The sequence below is a fragment of the Uranotaenia lowii genome, chromosome 2 (genome assembly GCF_029784155.1).
Source record: "Uranotaenia lowii strain MFRU-FL chromosome 2, ASM2978415v1, whole genome shotgun sequence".
NCBI lineage: Eukaryota > Metazoa > Arthropoda > Insecta > Diptera > Culicidae > Uranotaenia > Uranotaenia lowii.
In genome coordinates, this window is record NC_073692.1 from 243,327,819 (window position 1) to 243,346,407 (window position 18,589).

Here is an 18,589-nt window from a genome sequence, read left to right on the forward strand (position 1 = left end):
GATACAAATTGTGTCATAACTTAATTATCTACGAATTGATAAAATAAACTGCTTTGAGTTAAACATGATAATTTTTTTTAACTTTAGTGTATTTCAAAGCAAAAAATGTCGAAAACATATTTTCGTCAGGTTGTATAGACCGCATCTTAGGCGACAGAAAAAGAAACCTTTTAGTTAAAGCTCTGGTTAAAGAGAGCTTCTCAACAAGAAAAAATTTAAATAAAATCTAAATAAAATACTTTATATACCGTCAACTGGGGTCTTGGGAGGCTTATCAATTTCAATGGCTCCTAGAAACTTTGTGACCTTATCGTTCAAAAAATCTTCACTTCAGATTTCAATTCAATAACCATTTTTACCAAAGACCGCCAGTAATTTTGACTTTAAAAAAATATTGAAGTTTTCTTGTTGTTTATTTTTTCCCAATTCTGTGCAATACAGGAATTTTTATGAAACTTTAGAGAAGCCGAAGCCCAAATTTAATCTCAGATACTTTTAAAAGCATAAGTCAAATCGTTTTTAAGTCTGAAACAAAGTCATTGAATATTGAATTAAAATTTTCAATATTACCGTCAACTGGGGCAACATGCAACAATTTTCAACTTCAATAGCTTCTAAAAAACTTATGTTCACAGTTAATCGTATCCTTTATGCATCAAAAGTTTTAAGGATGCTGGGACATCAAATTGGCGTAGTTAAAAAAATTATTGGTTTCTTCAGTTATTTTTAATTTTCTAAAAACATGCGATTTTCACCCTTCTTAGAAAATGGGGTAACTTGCAACAAACTTTGTTTTTAATGAAAAATCTTATGAACACGTACGAAAATTCATAATTTTTAATATATTTGCGATGTCTTAAAGACAATTACGCATGACAACACCAATTGCAGTAGTTTTTGGGTCTGTAAAAACAAATTTTCACATTTTTTCTGAAATTAAGGATGCTGCATACATTTAGGGGTTAAATAATACTACGAAAAATTCTAAAAGCTGAAATCATAAAAATAAATGTTTGGATGAATGAAATTTAAATGTTTACAAACGCGTGATTCAAAACATTCATATTCCAACACTTGAAAACGAGATTTACAAGGTATTTCTTTGATTTGCATTTTGTTGCATTTAACCCCAGACACCTAACTGAATATTAAAAATATTCATTTAAAAAAATTGGGTGATTGTTCGAAAAATATTTTTACACCAACAATGTTGGTATAATATGAGGAAACCTGTAAAAAGTTTGTAGGTAATTTTATCAAGCCGATCCGTCATACTGGGTAAAGTTTTTTTCGGCATCAAAAAATGTTAAAATTTGTACATTTTTTGCTCGATTTTTCAAATTTTACATAAAAATAAAAAACTTAAGACAACTAGCTTAAGATGCGAGAAATTATGTCATCATCATTTTGTTATCATTAAAAGATAACTTTATTACAATACATTAAATGAAAAATTGATTCAATGTAGTGTTATATAAATGTTGCATCGAACCCCGCTGTTGCATGATGCCCCGTTTGACGGTATGGTACCATAATCGGGGGTAAGATTGATAACTTTTTCAATATTTTTTTATTGTTATTTCTGTCTAGGGAAATGTGGCATAGCATTTCATATTTTTAAATCCAGTACTAGACTCCTATGAACGTAAAACATAGTTGCAAAAATTTATTGGACTACTTTAAATTTTATTTCAAAATCGATTTCGACTTTGTTTAGAAATTGATGCTTTAGGTAACATTGATCAGTCTCTATTTTAACGGTTAACGAGTTTTCTTGATCACAAAGGATACAAAACACCTTCTGAATTTCTATTTTTCTTGGTTTAGATATCTTCGCGGTCCAAATAAAACAACATCGCGATCCTTAATGTGTAAAGGCCGAACAACAAATAAAATCGAAAGATGGACAATTATGCTGCAAAAATTAAGGAGCAAAATTTTTTTTTCACATTACTAATAAAATTTTAACTACAAAAACAACTGAATTTTTGCCTTCATTCAATTCCCTAGGCCCTCGCACAATTCCTTTATTAATTTTTCTTTCAAACTTTACCATTTAATAGGGTTTCTACAAAAATGATCAATTAATAAAATAAAAAAATAATTCAAAAATTAGCTCTCAAAGGTGTCCTAAAAATCCTGATTTTTTCCTTCGCGTTGACCTGATTTTTTACAAAACCACCTTGCACCCAGTGTTCCGAAAATCACTCAATTCTCATGAGAGACACTGAAACGTTTTCAACAGCGAAAGCAAAACCTAAATTGTCGGTTGTGTGTGACACGATATTCCCAGAGGAAACCACCCATCAATATGCCGACACTAAACCGACTTAGCAGCTTGCTCGCTAGGCTGACGTGCTCCTACTGACGCGGGCTTTCGAGCTGCCCAAGCCGACTCTTGAGTGAGTGCTCTCTGCTCACCCATACAGTGTATTATACAATACATATCAACCAGGGAACGACACTGCGTCGTCACCAACACACAGTTGCGATCTATTAGTTTCGCTCTCACTGTCAGGCTGGAGCGGCTTGTGTAACACCTTGAGGGCTGCGTAGTTGTGCTGAGTTATCTCGGCATTATTGCCCCCACACATCTCCCTTCCTCTCAGAAGAAGAAATAGAAGATGGTTACAATTTTTAATTTCTGATCAGACATTTTGTTTTTTTTTTCATGAACAACATTTGAATTTTCCAGTATTTTATAAGACGGCGGAAGAAAAAGAATCGACGTGGTGTCTACCGATAGTCAGGAAATGCGATGAAGCCAAAATTCAGCGAAATAGTTAATAACTTCATCTGTACTTGAATCATTTATATTTTTCTTTACATTTCATTATTTGCATTTGATGAATTCGAATTCATAGCTTGAAAGCGCGCTGAGACAACTTGTATAAAAGGAAATTAAAACCGCCGTGTTGAAAACCATTAGCCTAGTCATACACCGTGTTATATGCTGGTTCGTTGCCATATTCTTATATATAAATATTTTCCTGGGTAAATCTAACCTCACTGGAACCATGACGCAAGCAAACCAAACCAACAATGCATTTATCAAAAGGTCGCTCGTGTGCGCAAAGGAATGTTCTCCCTTTATGCGCAATAGCTTATTATTGCATTACGCCACAGGAACCGATATATGCTCACTTGCTCTCATATGCTGTCGGTGCTGATTTCTTTGTATCGTTGTGAGATTGCGACGTTGCCTTTTTTAAACTGATCATGACCAGGCGTCGTAATATATGTTTTGACTATAAACAGTTTCTGTATGAAAGTCTTAGTGTGTAGAGAGTGTCCTTGATATAATACTAATTATTCGCCAGTATCCGAATCGAGCAAGTGTATTGTTCGTTATTCAATTTTCTTCTCTTCCCGCTCGTAAAATCGAGCATCAAACGAAACTGAAGCTAAATGGGGATGACAGCAAAAAACTACACACAAAAAAAAGCATAGTAGAATTACTAAATCCGTGGTTTAAATGAACAACAGGCAACCATATTTTTGAGTCAAATATGTTTTGTTGTTTATAATACCTTACGCATAGCTATTTTACCATATGTGCTCAATTTGGCTGCGCATAGTAAATTCGACTGCGTTTTAGTAAAATTGTCAATGAAATGATGCATTTAGTGGTATGAATAAGGTTTAGCAATTGCTTCGGTAGCTTTTACTTTGCTCGAAATCAAGCAAAGCAAAAGCCCAAAGCATTTGCTTAGTTTGGTATGAATAAACGTTTGCTTAGCAGATGTGTACTAAAGTCTTAGAACATAGCTTTTGCTTCGAAAAAAAGAGCTATCCAACCAGCAGAATCTGAAATTTTCTAAAGTAAAATGAAAGAAGACGATCAAAAAATTGAAAAGTACGGCTAAAATAGCCATGAAATCGACGGTGCGGGTGGTGGGTGTAAGAACGATCGGAAAAATTTAAGTCAATACATGCTCGCATGTTGATGTTTAAAGAAAATTGAATATTGTCAAACAAAAATTGGCCTAGCTTTTTAACATTTATCATAAGCTCTCCCACACGTTTTCGGATCGGGATAATCCGATATATAAAAAAGTAGGCAATAGGCGCGCACCTTAACTTAGATGTTTTTTTTTAATCTTTGAATTATAAAAAAATCATATAAATTTGGGAGATCTGAATTATGTTTAAAATTATTACAACTTTCTTCCAACTTCAAGCCGATTGGGACTTCTTCCACTGTAGCCGGATTTTTTTTTATTTGAAATATTTACTAATTGATTTGTTTTGTTTCATCTTAGACGAATCATTTCATACAACAACAGGAATATGAAAAAAGTTGGGTTATCACTTCGACTGTTTTTTATCTATGTTGAAAATGCCTTTTTAAATTGTATTGCAGTGTAATATTGCTAATTTTATAAATCCATGACGTTGTTGAAGAATTTGTTTATTGGAAAAGTCTGCTACCAAGCATGCTTAGAAAATAAAGTAATTGCTAGGAGATTTCTCGAGCGATTGCTTCAGATTTGGGCTTTATTCATACCGAACTAGCTTGTTCTAAAAGTAAAAGCTCCTGACTGAGAAAACAGCTGTCAGAAAAAACTTTATTCATACCAACCGAAGCAATTGCTTTCTGCGACTGCTCGAATGCTCGATTTAGTTTAGCAAAAGCAATTGCTAGGGGTTTTTCATACCACCTATTGTTCTACTTCGTCCCTAGTAAAATTAATATGTTTCATGATGAAACTAGTATGTGTTATGATAAAAATTAGGAGGAGCGAGGAGCTTGATTTAAATAGTAAAATTACTATGTATGTTTGTTTGTTTATTTGCATGCATGTATTATGACATTATTTGAAACATTAAAATTCACACTTCCGACAAACGTCGGTCAATGTTAGTGTGTTCTCCCGATGCGTTGGAAAGATTTTCAAAGTTATGAAACTTTAAAGCAGCTGAAAATTAGTTTTTTTACTCACGGGTTTGATGATTAATGATCCTGAATTAGTGTAAACAACAAGAATGTTTTGCATGGTAAAATTATCATACACACTGATGTTTTTGAGTCAATAATGTTTTGTTCTCAAAAGTACCATGTGCGTAGTATTTTGTTGATATGAATTGGTGCCACAATGTCTAAATTAGTATGCGGACGCTAGTTGTAATAGAAATTATGATGAAATTATCATGACCATAGTATTTTCGACAACAAACATTGAGAGTTATCGAAAATTACCAGGTACATAGTAATTTCAATATTGTTTCATGCGCACTTTTACAAAATCGATGTTAAACTTTTCATGGTTGAAAATACTATAGCGCTGAAATGGTAAAATTATCATGACAGCGTCTTTGGGATAACCACTCAATTTTTTTCCGTGTATGCTTTCTCCTTGCTGTATTCCACTCACACTATTATAAAACCAGCCCACTTAGCAGCAAATTGGCGATGAGCGCGCTTGCAATCCCGGAATACAATTTCTCATGTGTTAAACAGAGAAAGCAATAGCCTCCAATCCAATTTTACTCGGATTAGCTGTCATTCTTATGGAAATCTGTGTAAGAGTAAAGAGCAAGCTTTATTCTTTTTAGCAGGCCCAATCCCAATTGTAGCTTCCTAAACAGACAGACTTCTACACACATATTACCGGGTGCTTCGCAAGTAAATTCGTTGCGGCACTCTTGCCAATTTGTTCGTTTTTTTCCTGATGTTTGATTTTTTTATAATATATTTTTGAAAAACAAATAACAATTAAATTTGTGTTTCTACATCATATGAGTTTGATACACAAATATTCTTTTCCAAACCAAGTCTCTATGGAATTACACAGGGTCTAGGTCCTTGCCAAACCATTTCTCCTTTTCATTAATGGGCACACCATGTACAACAATTTCAATATCATGACAACATTTTTTTTTAAACCTTTTGGTCGCCGAGTCTAATCTATTTATATTTTCTAACATATTCATGTTGTAATTTGAAATGGTTCAAGAGTATGTTTTTTTCAGATTGCCAGTTAGCTAATTTTTGTCTTCATCTGATTTATCATCGATAAAAAATAATCATATTTAGTTCTAGAAATTCAAACTACTATTTGAAAAATATATTCTAGCAATTACATTCTCGCTGCTCTTCAGGCTTGATTTTTATTTTCTTAATTAAAATCTAGTGGATCTCTCAACACATTATCAAACCGTCACTCATTTGAAGTTCAGCTAATCAGCTAACTTTTTCTGATTTAGACTAAATTTTCCTTTTAACAATTCAGTGGTTCCGTCATCACCCTTTTTAAATCCAGCAGATCTTTTCCACGTCGTATTAGGTCTAATAAGGTGGTCCCCCAGAAACTTAAGTTGAATCTGTTTTTATGAGACCTTTTTTTTCTGGATCTCCCAATACACTTAGTTCTCTTGATAAGGAGTGAAGCATGCAGTTCGTTTGACGTGTTTTTTTCTCCAACTCACATTTTTTCATTAGCTGTCTTCCCGACTCGCATATTTATTTCCAGCTTGAAGTGATCCTCTGAGTTCACTCCTTCTTAAAGCTGTTCTCTCGAAGCGCTCTTTTCCTGATGCGGTCCTCCCAACACGCATGTGTTTAGCTGTCCTCCCGACACGCTAATATTTTGCTTGAAGTGGTCCTCCCAACACACTTCTTCTAAAATGCTGTGCTCCTGAAGCGCTTTTTTCTTATGCGGTCCTCCCAACACGCATGTATTTAGCTGTCCTCCCGACACGCTAATATTTTGCTTGAAGTGGTCCTCCCAACACACTTCTTCTAAAAGCTGTCCTCCCGACGCGCTTTTTTCCTCATGCGGTCCTCCCAACACGCACGTATTTAATTTTACTCCCGACTCACTAAATTTTTCTACCTCAGCCCTCATTTTATGTTGTTATCGATTATTTAGACCTTTTTTCTCACTTTTTGTTATGTGATTTTTGCAACACTGCACTATCATAAGAAATCTTTTTGTTTTACAACTTTTTCTGCTCAGTAAAAGAACTTCTCTATAGATTTCGCAACACTGGTCACATTTTGCTGTCCTTCAATAACGTCGTCAAGCCGTCAAATGAAAGAAAAAAAAAAGCTTCACACTGGGACGGGGCGATGCCAATTTTAACCCAAATCACAACAACAACATAACGCCGTCACTTATTACTTTTCGGATGGGTGGTTTCCGTCTCAGGTTCTTTTTCCGTTTCTTCAACTGTACCGTGAAATACCTGTCGGTCGCCAAATGTGTGACACGATATTCCCAGAGGAAACCACCCATCAATATGCCGACACTAAACCGACTTAGCAGCTTGCTCGCTAGGCTGACGTGCTCCTACTGACGCGGGCTTTCGAGCTGCCCAAGCCAGCCTTGCCAGATCTACGGATTTCTCCGTAGTTCTACGGATTTTAAGCATTTCTACGGAGCTACGGATCGATGTTCGAAATCTACGGATTTTCAGCATTTCCTACGGATTTTCTACGGATTATCGAATAAATTCAAGGGATTCTGCGGATAAATGAAAATTCTACCTGACGACCAAAAAAAAAAAAAAGGTCATCATGTTTTATTTTAGCGAAATCAGAACATTTTTCGATTTTCCTCAAATCTACGGACTTGAGCGGTTTTCAATCTGGCAACGCTGGCCCAAGCCGACTCTTGAGTGAGTGCTCTCTGCTCACCCATACAGTGTATTATACAATACATATCAACCAGGGAACGACACTGCGTCGTCACCAACACACAGTTGCGATCTATCAGTTTCGCTCTCACTGTCAGGCTGGAGCGGCTTGTGTAACACCTTGAGGGCTGCGTAGTTGTGCTGAGTTATCTCGGCATTATTGCCCCCACACAGGTTGGTTTATCTCCCAGCGGGGCAAAGATTGTGTTCGACAGCGCTGCTCCTAAAATCAAAGAAATAAAATTTGAAAAAGAGACGTTCCTTCTCCAGTTGGAATTCTCAACTGATTGAGAAGCTATCTGATTTTCAGTTTCTTTTTTCACTCAATAACTTTTCTTGCTCACTCACTCACTCACTCATTCATATACTGATCGATGACCGGATGCTGTCTGCCTGATGCATCTTGTTTTGTTGTTGCTGTTGTTGGGGAGGACCAAAATAGCCATTCAAACACACAGGCAGTATATATGTACATTAGACTGAGTCGATTTGGGGTCATTTTTGAATTTCTCAAACCCTGGGGTCTCAAAAGCTTCGTTTTGGTCCAAAACTCATCCATGATTTTTTGCAGAATTTTTAAGTAACGTTTACATGAGTAAATTTGGACTTTTAGGTTTGTATGGGAAAATTGAATATTTTGTACTGAAAAATCAACATCATTTTTGTTTCTTCTGTGCAACCGAGCCAGCGTATGGTTTTTGTGCCAATTTATAAATTTTTCAAAGGAAATTTTCCGCTGAACAACTTTGCCGAAGACAGTAAATTCGAATCTTATTAGACAAAAAAGTTATTAGCTGTTCAACAGAGGTATGTCTTTTGGCATTGATAAACAATAAATTCAATAGACACCACTGCTGGGTGCCTTGCGAGGTATTGCATGACAAATTTTCATGCAATACTTCGCGGGGCACAAGCAGTGATGTCTATTGAATTTATTGTTTATCAATGCCAAAAGACATACCTCTGTTGAACAGCTAATAACTTTTTTGTCTAATAAGATTCGAATTTACGGTCTTCGACAAAGTTGTTCAGCAGAAAATTTCCTTTGAAAAATTTATAAATTGGCACAAAAACCATACGCTGGCTCGGTTGCACAGAAGAAACAAACATGATGTTGATTTTTCAGTACAAAATATTCAATTTTCCCATACAAACCTAAAAGTCCAAATTTACTCATATAAACGTTACTTAAAAATTCTGCAAAAAATCATGGATGAGTTTTGGACCAAAACGAAGCTTTTGAGACCCCAGGGTTTGAGAAATTCAAAAATGACCCCAAATCGACTCAGTCTAATGTACATATGTATCTGCCGCTAAGTCAGAAAATACGCAGGCAGTATGAACCGAAGATTGAGTTTGAGTGAGTGAGTGAGTGGATTTTCGAATTGGATCTTGTATCAGTAAGGGTCTCAATCACTTCTGATACACCAGGTAGTGAGCTTGAGAGATAGACTTTAATGCGAATCTGCTCTCGCTTTTGAAGCTTGTTTACATTGACTTCGCATTGTCGCTCTGCCGACTCTCTAGGGAACTACAGGCAGCAGGATTCGGCTTTGAACGTTTCCAGCTAGAAACCTATCATGAGCGTTTTTTCCGAGTGATTTTCAGAACACTGACTTGCACCCCTGGTACCGTGTAGGGGAGCACAGAATCAAACAATCGTCGTGGAATCATCGAATTTGCACACGCCATTTTAGTAATGTATGGCCCGCTTAACGAAAAGCATAAAGCAAAAATCGATAAGGATACTTCACATTTGATCCTCAATTTTACGCGCAGCTGGAGCGTGAATACGACCGTTGCCCAAAACATGATATCAGGATCCTCATCGGGGATTTTAACGCTCAGGTCGGCCAGGAGGAGGAATTTAAACCGACAATTGGAAGGTTCAGTGCGCACCAGCTGACCAACGAAAACGGCCTCAGACTGATAGATTTCACCGAATGGCCGTACATAGTACCTTTTTCCAGCACCGCCTCCCACACAAGTACACCTGGAGATCACCGTACCAAACGCAATCACAGATCGACCACGTTTTGATTGACAGCCGGCACTTCTCGGACATCATCGACGTCAGATCCTGTCGAGGCGCCAACATCGAGTCAGACCACTATCTGGTGATGGTGAAGATGCGCCCAAAACTCTCCGTAGTGAACAACACACGCAACCGGCGCCCGCCTCTGTTAAATATCGCGCGACTGAAGCAACCTGAGGTCGCGGCAGACTACGCGCAATCGGTTGAAGCAGCGCTGCCGGCAGAGGGCGAGCTTGATGAAGCCCCTCTCGAGGACTGTTGGGATACCATCAAGACAGCCATCAACAGTGCTGCGGAGAACGTCATCGGTTATGTGGAGCGATCTCGACGGAACGACTGGTTCGACGAGGAGTGTAGGAGGGTGATGGACGAAGAGAATGCCGCGCGGGCGGCAGTAGTGCAAAGAGGCACCCGTCGAAATGTGGAAAATCACCGACAGCGGAAGAGGCAGCTAGTCCGAATTTTCCAGGAGAAAAAGCGCCGCCTGGAGGAGGAGGAGCTCGAGGAGCTGGAGCAGCTGCATCGTTCCCAAGAAACACGAAGTTCTATCAGAAACTCAACGCATCCCGCAGAGGCTTCGTGCCGCAAGCCGAAATGTGCCGGGATAAGGACGGAGGCATCCTGACGGACAATCGTGAGGTGATCAAAAGGTGGAAGCAGCACTTTGATGAACACCTGAACGGCGCACATGCAGGAGATCAAGACGGTGGGAGAAGGTACATCGCCGGCGTAGCCAACGACGTAGTGGAGCCACTCCCAACGACGAGTGAAGTTAAGGAAGCCATTCGCCAGCTGAATAGAAACAAGTCGGCTGGGAAGGATGGCATCGCAGCTGAACTCATCAAAATGGGCCCAGACAAGTTGGCCGATTGCCTACACCGGTTGATAGTCCGGATCTGGGACATAGAACAGGTACCGGAAAAGTGGAAGGAAGGGGTAATATGCCCCATCTACAAGAAGGGCGACAAATTGGACTGTGAGAACTACCGAGCGATCACTGTCCTCAATGCCGCCTACAAAGTGTTGTCCCGAATCCTACTCTGCAGCCTAACGCCACAAGCAAACAGATTCGTGGGAAGTCATCAGGCCGGCTTCATGGAGGGACGGTCAACGACGGACCAGATATTCACATTACGGCAAATCCTCCAAAAATGCCGGGAACACCAAGTCCATACGCACCATCTATTCATCGTCTTTAAAGCCGCATACGACACGATCGACCGTAACGAGCTATGGAAAATCATGGACGAGAACGGCTTTTCAGGGAAGCTGATCAAGGCGACGATGGATGGAACGCAGTGCTGTGTGCGGATCTCGGGTGAGTTGTCGAGTTCATTCGAATCACGCAGGGGCTTCGACAAGGGGATGGTCTATCCTGCATGATGTTCAACGTGGCGCTTGAAGGTGTTATTCGACGAGCGGTGGGCGAAATGGGGGGCACGATTTTCAACAGATCCAGTCAACTTATCTGCTTTGCCGATGACATTGATATAGTCGGCAGATCATCTGCGGCGGTGGAGGAGATCTACTGCAATATGAAACGCGAAGCAGGAAGGATTGGGTTGATGATTAATAAGTCCAAGACGAAGTACATGCTGGCCTGCGGATCCGAGACCGACCGAACCCGCTTGTCCAGTAATAACAAGGTCACGATCGACGGCGATGAGCTGGAGATAGTCGAAGACTTTGTCTATCTCGGCTCACTGGTGACCGCAGACAATGACACCAGCCGTGAGATCCGGAGGCGAATTATCAGCGGAAGTCGTGCCTACTATGGTTGTTCTCTACGGGCACGAGACATGGATATTGCTCGAGGAGGACCTGCGTACACTCGGGGTATTCCAGCGACGAGTGTTAAGAACCATCTTTGGCGGCGTACAGGAGACCGGAGTGTGGAGGCAGAGGATGATCCTCGCGCGACTCTACGGCGAACCCAGTATCCAGAAGGTGGTGAAAGCTGGCCGGATACGCTGGGCGGGACATGTTGCGAGAATGCCGGACGACTGTCCTGCAAAACAGGTTTTCGCTACGAATCCGGTAGGAACAAGACGAGCGGGGCGCAACGAGCGAGGTGGTTAGACCAAGTGGAGCGTGATCTGGCGAACGGCGTTGGGTGCCCGAGGAATTGGAAAACGGTTGCCATGGACCGAGTGAATTTTAGGAATTATGTTCGTCAAGTTATGTCGTGAGTCGGAATACTATGTAAATAAATAAAATAATAATCAAAATTCCATATGAAGACCACAAAAAATATAACTAAAATTCTTAAAAACCTCTGATAGCAGACAGTGGTACAATTTCCAAATATTTCAGGTAAAAATCGGCTCAGTAGTAATTATTTTATTACCAAATCAATAAAATCGCTCCTTTATGACCCGAACCGGCAAATTGTCCGGCAGATGCATCCTATTTTGCGGCATAACAATTGTTAAATTAATTTAAATTCGGGCATAACAGTTTTGGTTTGTGAGTGAATGAACAGAAAACTTCAAAACGGGATATATATTTTTATCAGTGTATTCTCACTAAACGCATACGGAATCACTTGATTTTGAAATAAAACTTTATTTGTGTGTCAAACGCTTGAGCGCCCGGCATCAAACAAAACAAAAACGTGCGAAATATTGCCGGTTTGTGTGATTCGCGTTTTCTTAAAATTCAAGTTATTAGTTTCCTAAGCCAATCTCAGGAATAAATCCATTTGAAAACAATTAGTGAAACAAAGTGATGTGAAGGCAGATTACATTATCCGGAAATTTACTTGGTAAGTGAAACTAAATTCAGTTATCCATTGAATGGGGTTATTCCACAGCTGAAATAATACTTCCAAAGTGGCCTTCGAAAACAGTTGAAAATTGCAGTATGTGATTGTTACGATCGGTATAAATGATGTTAATCTAAGAATATTTATTGTTTCTTCCTTCTCGAAATATGTATATTTTTAAGTTTTAGCCATCATTTTTTCATCTTACAAAACCATTACCAATAACCTGTGGCTTGTTTTCTGGCGCCGCGAAACTTCATTCACGATTCGATGAACCCGATGAACCAAGGGACGAATTCACGATTCCTCCAAGTTAATATTCATAATGTTCATTTATTTAAAAAAAAACATGATGAAAAACCTGCATGTGAAACTCCCACAACTCCCACTTCCACGGCTTTCACAGTCAAGAAATAAACAAGAATCAGAAAACGCGGAAAACAAACAAGCGCCCGTTTGGGTGTGTGCGGGTAACATCCATTCATGAAAAAAAATCGTTTAAATCGTTTGATCAATGAATCAGACTGACGTTTGCTGTCAGAAATTTACTACAGAATTTTATTTGCGTATTTTTGTTCTATGTGCGTGAAAAGCTGGTCTCATAAGTTCGAAAAGAGTACACAGAATAAGTGTTTTCAGTCTTATACTTCTTTGATGAGGAAATCTTTTCACCATTAATAAATTCAGTTATTTAACAAATCACAGTACCTCGCGTGTAGTTGTGATGATTGAAAGTCAAAATAATTGAGCACTATGAGTTAAGGTGTCGACAATTTTTCTCTACTAAAATGGAATCTTTCTTCGATTTTGATACGACGCTAAATTCTGTTCAAATATCTTCAGTCAGGAACCACGGGAAATTAAAGAATAAAGAATCTGAAGACGAATACGATGCACTCAATGATGAAACTTTTGGTGATCCGGAAAAAGGCGACTGGGAAGACATGCATGAAACATTGGTTCGTCTGGAAAAGGGTGACGATTTTATATTTAAAGATAAAGATGAGCTGTTTGATGATGGCGAGCTGGATTTGCATTTGTCGAGGTTTGATTTCGGAGACGAAGACGAAAGCGTGAGCAGTGTGGCCGATATGAGCTTTGAGGAGGATATAACCAGCAAATTAGACCCCAGTATATGGGACAGTCCGCTAAAAAATCTCCCTATTGATAGTTTTGGAATAAAAAATCTGTTTCCAAACCTTTCATTCCGTTCTACGCAAAATGGTTCGGAATCAGTTAGAAATAATCATATAGTAGTTCCTCAAGTACCACCGAAGATGGTATCGGTGGAAGATCTGGAGCGTAACATGATCCAACAACAGCAAGAGCAGATGCGAAAAGAATGCCAACGACAGCAATCGAAGTTGTCTACCGAAAATAAGAAAAGTAAAGAAATTCGAAAACTATTGCCAATTCCATCCATTCCTTCTCTGGTATCTCCTGCACAATTATTGGCAATCAGAGGTCAACTGTTTCCTCCACCACCATTGTTGAATCATGCATCTCGTTTGCCTATAGGATTTCTGCCATATAATTATATTCCAACACACTATACTGCACCCCTGAATAATTTGGCCATGCACCCAGGATTCCCAGGGCGCATTGGTCATCAGGTTGGTTTGTTCGCTCAACAGCGCTTACCATTGCCAGTTCAGCCAAACTTAATTCCTAACATTCCCAGCAACCAGTTTAACAAACGTCTCGTTCAGGAAATTCAACAAAATCATCCAATGCTTTCTTTCCATCGCCAGAATCAACAACATACCCAGCTAAAACAAGCATACCATCAACGCCACAAAAACCAACCGAGAGGTCCGGATTTCGACGATTACGCAAACATGATGTCCAATAGAGAGAAACAGTGGCTTCTCAACATCCAGCTGACCCAACTGAATTCGGACACTCCCTATATAAATGATTATTATTTCACCGTCTACAAGGAACGTTTGAATGGACAAAAAGGAAACGATGCTAGCAAAGCTTACAAGGCTAACTGGCTTAACCATCCCTTCACCCAACCAAAAGGGCATACCCAGCTTCTGGTAAGAACCCTTGGAATGGCGAACACCAAAGGTGTATCACCCAATTTTCATAGAGAACGCAAATCTTCCGAGTCACTTAAAAACAACAATGAAATGAAAGATCCGCCAATTAGAGCGTATACTCCATTGCAGTTCGAAAATTCGCTAGGTAAACTTCAATGTGGCAGCGTGACCGCACCTAGGAAAATCATCGATATGGAAGTCGTAAATAATGAACAAACGAGTTCCGGTAATATCAATCTTGAATTGTCGATGCACCGTAAATCACGGCATATATTGCTCAGCATTGAAAATCTTTTTAAGATCGTACTAAAAATAGAAGATCTGAATAACCCAGTTGCAATGGAAGCTATCTTGATTGCAAAGGAAAAACGCGAACATGAGTGCCAAGTTCAAGCATCTAATTCAAATTCAATGAACCTCAAAAGTTTATCTACAACCCTTGATACTGAATTTGACACTGTGGATCAGTTAACATCCCAAATCATCGCAAATCTCACGCCAGAAAAAGTTATTCCAATGCTGAATGTTCGTAAAGGAAAAGTTCTACTTCGACGTATATCAGTTTTACTTCGAAATGATCCCCATCGCTGGACACTGTGGAGTTCCATTTTTTCTGCCATTCCATTCATGCTGAAAAAAGATCGCGACGATCAGGAAGGAGTTTTCTTCGCGCTGTATACTGAATTTGAACGTCACGTTCAGTACAGTAAATTTTCTGAACTGCTCAAACTTTCACAAGCTATCGCCGTAGATAAAATTGTGCAATTTTTAACAAGTTGCAAATTTTTGCTTTCATCCGTTATAACCGTCATCTTCCAAATGGAAATTTTCTTTGAAAATAGAGACGAAGAGACAGTTGGTTTCAATGAACAAACTCGCTGGATCGCTGCCCTCCAATGCATCACCGACGCCATCAGTACTCTTCTTTCTTCAAGATCGAATCCAGTATCCAGTAAACCATGGCATACTATCAAAATTGATCCGGAAAATAGCATAATTCAAACAGTGCAGAAACATCTAGAGCGATTTCCAGAGCAGGTCAATGGAAGTGTTTTCTTGGATTTTATCACTGAAGAATCGACCGTTACGAAGAAAGAAAACGAAGATAAAACAAATTGATAATAATTTAGACAGGGCAAAAATAAGCACAAAAATGATTAAATCAGAGAATTGATGTTATTTTCTTTATCTCAGAAGTTTGTTTGAACAGTTAAAACAATGAACTACCGCTTATTTTAACCGCCGTTAAATGCAGTGGATACGGTGGATACGCTTAAATAAGTACATCCAAGGCTAAGTTTTGTAACAATTAAATATTTCGATTTATTTGTTCTTTTCCATTTTCTTTAAATTAAATTTTTCAAGTTGGATTATTTGTTTCTACACATCATAATTTTAAATGTGTGTAAAAAAGAGAAAACTATTCTAGAATGTTTACAACAATATAAATTACCGTAAACTTCACCCATCCACTATTTGCGATAAACATAGAAGGCAAAATGCAAGCATTTCAAAAAAGCAAATAGATATTGTTGTTTTTATATTATAAAATGGCAGTTTAGTAACACAAATTGGTTATCTAAAGCAATAATCACACCAAATTCAATCCTATTATTATATGAAACTAGTTAAAAATCTAAAAAAAATCTCCTATTAGCTAACCTCATGAATAGAGCAAATCTATTTAAAAATAAAAACCAGCGAAAGTTGTGTGCATATTTTGAATTGATTAATTTTATCTATTAAAAAATTAAAGCTCCATTCATTTAGGTTAACAATTTCACATAGTTTATTTGTGCTAAGCAGTTTATCCCAGTAAAGCATCCAAACATATTTTTTTGTAATTATGGTCGATCTCGTAGCGTTTTTAATGTTATTAAATAACATTTATAAAAAAAATCTTATAAAGCCATTGAAGGATATTGCTTTTTGCTTCTGCCAATACTAAATATATTGTTAATAAAAAGCGATGTTCGATGATATAAAAATGTAATTAAGGCTACGGCTATTGACTTGTAAATTGTATAAATACTACTGTAATCACAATCTGAATTCGTTATGCAAGTATTAATTGTCATCCGAAAAATAACTTTGGTATCTAAAAGTTCATTAAGTGTATATCAACGAAGTTTCAAGAACATTCGTTACAAAATGCACACTTTAGAACAGTTGTGGCTTTCGTGTTTCATGTTTTTTTTAATTCTGTGTAAAAAACATGAGACACGAATGCCAGAACCGTGGTAAAGCGTCTATAATAAATAAAAAATAAATTAAAAAATCATTCGATTTGCTTGGCTGGTCACACTATAAGGGATTAGCAACTTCAATTCGGGTACCAATAAGCGATAAAAAAAAGTAGAAAAAATGTCGTGATTAATGTTTTCTTTCTTAAAGAAAAGGCATCTTACTATAATTCGTGGAATATGCGCCTATAACAGTAGACAATTGAATATCCTCACATGCAGTTTGAACATAGTTCAACTTTAAGTTATGTGAGCACGATGTGATAAAATATATTATAATCTTGAGCACATCACGTATGGCTTTCTAAATTATTTCTTACCGGATAAATTCAAAGTATTTTCATTACTTTTCCTTTAGTTACCATAAGTAGAATATCAAATATTCAAATCAAGTATGTATAGAAAATACATCTTTTATTTCTCTACCGGACATTGACTTAATAATTAACTCACGAAAGAAATTTCCATAGCGTTCTGGTAAACTTCTTTAATCCAAGCTAAACTACAGAAAACAAATGTTTTTTTTAAAGGCTCAAGTCTGTGCAATAGAACCGCTTTGAGTTGAGAGGTTTTCTTACTTTATTTTTCAGTACCATATCAGTATTAGTATCAAGAAGGGGTAGGCTTAACAGCGACACGTAATATTAAAAATTTAAAAAAAAATCATATTCTATTCCCCCATCCTTTTCCTCCTTTTTTCTATGCATAATCCTATTCTAATGTTTTTAGTTCAACTTTTAATAAGAATTAAAATTTATCATTTAGGTCTTTCACACATATATGAAGCCTCGAATTTCAGAGTTCATTTTACTGTTCTGAATTTGATTATGTAATTATCATTTTTCAGTCAAAGCTTACAAGATCGTAGGTTTTAGGTCCTATATAGCGGAGACTCGCAAACTCAAATCGGGTCTTTCTGATCCGGGTTTCGATGTCTTTCTTATTTGCCACCATCAGGCGTTATCTGGCTACCAAGATACTGGAAGCACTCCACTTCCTCAACTTGTTGCCCAGCTACCACGAAATTGGAAGGATATTCTATGTTGATTTCCATTGACTTTGATTTTGAGACCTGCTGCCTTGGAGTTTTCGGTAAATTTGTCGAGTTTGCTCTGCATGTTTTCTTGTCTTTGGGCGAGCAAAACAATATCGTCAGCCAGGTCAAGGTCGTTCAACTGCTCCATTGTCGAAGAATTCCACGGCAATCCTCGGTTTGGTTTGCAGTTAATCGATCCTATCAAGATCTCACCCAGTACGATGAGAAAGAGTAGCAGTGATAAAATACATCCAGGGTAGCGTCAATTTTCTCCTGGATCCTGTTCAGGATAACTTTGCAGAGTACTTTGAGGGTTGTACAGATCAACGTTATGCCTCGCCAGTAACTGCACTCTGTCAGGTCTCCTTTCTTCGGGACCTTTACGAAAATACCCTGCATCCAGTCGGCCGGGAATGTTGCAGTATCCCAGATGTCAGCCAAAGACGGTTCAACATTTGTGCTGACAAGTCATGGTCGGCTTTCAGCATTTCAGCAAAGATGCAATCGATCCTAGGTGCTTTGTTTGGGGAGCTAGGGAGTTTGTCCAGACTCTCTTGTCTCGTCTACAAACTCGTTTAACTGCCTTTTCAGCTCCGCATATCGTAAGCGGGCGGCTGCTTTGGCTGACATGCCTGCTCAATTCCGACTTTTGCCTTTCTCCGATAATCGACTATCCTCCAAGTTTCATCCGACATCCATTCACTTTTTCTTCCACAAACTTTACCGGGAGTACCATAGCTCGTCGTGATAAAGGCGTTCTTGATTCCACATACCACTGTTCTTCGACTGTTCCGTCTGTCGGCAGTTCCGAGGCTCGGGATTCAAGCT

The 18,589-nt window shown here is 38.3% G+C and overlaps 2 protein-coding genes across 3 annotated transcripts in view; both read left to right on the plus strand.

The window, feature by feature from the left end:
- Window positions 1–12,268: 12,268 nt before the first annotated feature.
- The window catches only part of LOC129743774 (serine/threonine-protein kinase ATM), a 32,147-nt gene continuing 25,826 nt past the window's right edge, over window positions 12,269–18,589 (plus strand). For both annotated transcript variants that reach the window (XM_055735933.1, XM_055735934.1), the window contains exon 1: window positions 12,269–12,437. The gene's annotated coding sequence lies outside the window, so the exon portion shown is untranslated. The remainder of the gene's footprint in view (window positions 12,438–18,589) is intronic.
- LOC129743775 (protein PAT1 homolog 1-like) lies at window positions 12,884–17,149 on the plus strand. Its single transcript, XM_055735935.1, has one exon. The coding sequence runs from the start codon at window positions 13,226–13,228 to the stop codon at window positions 15,599–15,601; it is 2,376 nt and encodes a 791-aa protein (XP_055591910.1). The 5' UTR covers window positions 12,884–13,225; the 3' UTR covers window positions 15,602–17,149.